The sequence below is a fragment of the Penaeus chinensis genome, chromosome 23 (genome assembly GCF_019202785.1).
Source record: "Penaeus chinensis breed Huanghai No. 1 chromosome 23, ASM1920278v2, whole genome shotgun sequence".
NCBI classification, from domain to species: Eukaryota; Metazoa; Arthropoda; class Malacostraca; order Decapoda; family Penaeidae; genus Penaeus; species Penaeus chinensis.
In genome coordinates, this window is record NC_061841.1 from 17,414,192 (window position 1) to 17,416,691 (window position 2,500).

The following is a 2,500-nucleotide window of genomic DNA, read 5'->3' on the forward strand; positions in this document are numbered from 1 at the left end:
GAGACACAACCAAGTAAAACACATAAACAAATAAAACAAATTAGACAAAGATGAAAACGAAAGGACCCGTTTTTTCTTTTCTTTTTTCTTTCAATTAATCTCTCGACGTATTCCTCCGCCGGCATACTCGCCCCTCGTCAGGCATCACGTAAAGAGAAGGCTAGCAGAGGAAGCCCCCACGTAAGCAAGGCCCAATCTGACAGTGGCACTTGGCACTTGGCACAGAATTTCCCTCCTAAGCCAGGCGGTGAAATTATGGCACGGGTATCTATATGTTCCTCCCCTTCCCTCCCCTCTTATTTCCCCCCTTCCTCTCCCCTTCTCTTTCTATCTCTGTCTCACTTCCTCTTTCGAATTTCCTTTCGATCTCTGTTTTATTTCTCTCCTTTTTGGATTTTCGTTCGATTTTCTATTTTGTTTTTATTCGTATTTTGTCTTTCTCTCTGTGTCTCACTCCCTCTTTTCGTCATTTCCCATTTCTCCTTCTTTTTAGATCTATAACCCCGCCTTTCCACTTCACGAATATTGGATTTTACACCACGTCCAACCTTCAAAAATATCTATCCCTCTTTGCATTCACCTGCGATAATTTCTCTTAAAACGAGCTTTAAAAAAAAAAAAAAAAACATGCAAAATCTGATACACTTGTCACAAGCGAACTTTATACACAGGTTCCCTTCTGTACGCATGACAAACCTCCCTTATTTTACCAGGCCTCTGTACACCTGCTATGTTACGTCATCCTCAACACCCTGTCTCACTGTCACCTTAAGAGAATACTTCGCATGCTTACAACCATTCGGATATGCGGTTTACCCTCATACCTTCCCAACATACAACATGTCTGCCATTCTTCCTATTTGACTCCTTGTTACGCTTCTGAATTTCCTTCTATTTTTTTTTTCCTTCAGATTTGATGCGTTGTCATGTCTACAAGCCACATAAACGTTACGTATTCTCATGATATAAAACTTTCTTAATTGATAAACTCAGATAAAAATAAGAAAAAAATAATGAAGGAGAGAGAAAATACGAAAAATAATTGACGGGGAGATAAACCTTGCGTTATCTTAATCATGTTGTTAAGGAAAAGCGGACTCTAGTTCTGCGAGTTGCGGCCTTTCGTCCCGTAAAGCACGTGGGACTTGAAGCCTTTTCGTGAAGCTGTACGTACGCTCGACGGCGTGCAGAGAGGCCCTGAGGTCCGTGAACGTGGTAACATTACATAAAGCACGAGAAGCGGCGTTTAGTGCCCCCAAGGATCGCGTGAGTAGGGCAGAAGCGGTGGGTATTCTGTGCAAGACGGTGTCCAACGGGCAGTGGCCCTCCCCCTCCCCTCCCCTCCCCCCAGGCAGGCAGGCTGTGTGCTGTAGGGAGGCAGCGGCCGCGCCCATGGCTAGCACACGTACCCTCCACCCCTCCCTCCTGTCCGCCCTCCTCCTCCCGGCCCCTCCGCCCTCCCTCCCTCCCTCACAGCTCCTCTGCGGCCACAGCGCCTGTTGACATCACCGCCCGCCGCCTCCCTTCCCGAGCCACACCGGCCGGGCGGCGCTCCTAAAACGCTCCTCTGTAAACACACGAAGGAAGATTTCGCCGCGGAAAGCTCGCCTCCGAGAAGCTTTTGCGGGGGTCTGGGCTGAAGGGGGAGGGGGAGAGGGGGAGAAGGCACGGGCAGCGCCTCCTCCCTTCCCCCTCCCTCTCCCTTGCCTTCCCTCCTCCGCCAGCCCAGCAGGAGCTTCCATACCCCGCGCCCTGCCCATCCTCCTTCCTCCTTCCCGTACCCCCCCCTCCTCTTGCCGGCCCCAAGACCCCCCGGTTCGTGAGGCGAACGAGGAGGAGCCAGAGGAGGAGGAGGAGGAGAACGAGGAAGAGGACGAGGACGACGACGAGGAAGAGGTCAGGGCGCGAGAGCGAGACCCAGAAGTGGAGCAACGAAGCCAGAGTCCTTACCTGCGAGGCGTCGGCGAGGGCGAGGACGGCCAGGAGCAGGAAAGCGGCGGTCGCCGAGCGCCAAGACGACGGCGACGAAGCCCTAGGTTGGTGTCTGACGGAGCCGCGGGCCATGGCGGCGACGGCGAAAGGGGGGACGAAGGGCACGGCCGATTCGAACAAGATCAAAATAGCCACTGATAGATGGAGTTTGGGAGAGAGAAAAAAAAGAGAAAAGGGGGGGACAGACTCCCGAGTCGATCACACCCACATACGTAAAAGAAGCCTCTGAGGCACACTTCGATCTCCCCCTTGCGAGCGAGGAGGTTCGGCCGACCGGTTGGCGAGACGACCGACGGGCTACTAAACCGCTGCGAGTCACTGGGCGAGATCTTGGCGGGCTCGATGCCGGATAGCGCCACGACCTCTCGGCTTCTCCCTCTCTTCCCTCTCGCCCCCCCGCCGGCGGTCCCTCTCGCCCCCCCAGCTCCCCAGCCGAGAATTTCAGCCCTGCACGAATCGAAGAGATCAAAACCTCCCCGGAAAAAGCAAAAGGAAATTTCGCACTTAA

General features: G+C 53.3%; 1 protein-coding gene across 32 annotated transcripts in view; it reads right to left on the bottom strand.

The window, feature by feature from the left end:
- Window positions 1-2,281, bottom strand: part of LOC125037396 (basement membrane-specific heparan sulfate proteoglycan core protein-like) — a 362,744-nt gene extending 360,463 nt beyond the window's left edge. For all 32 annotated transcript variants that reach the window (XM_047630535.1, XM_047630533.1, XM_047630526.1 and 29 more), the window contains exon 1: window positions 1,951-2,281. In XM_047630535.1, the coding sequence (XP_047486491.1) occupies window positions 1,951-2,064 (114 nt within the window). In that variant the 5' untranslated portion in view covers window positions 2,065-2,281. The remainder of the gene's footprint in view (window positions 1-1,950) is intronic.
- Window positions 2,282-2,500: the final 219 nt, after the last annotated feature.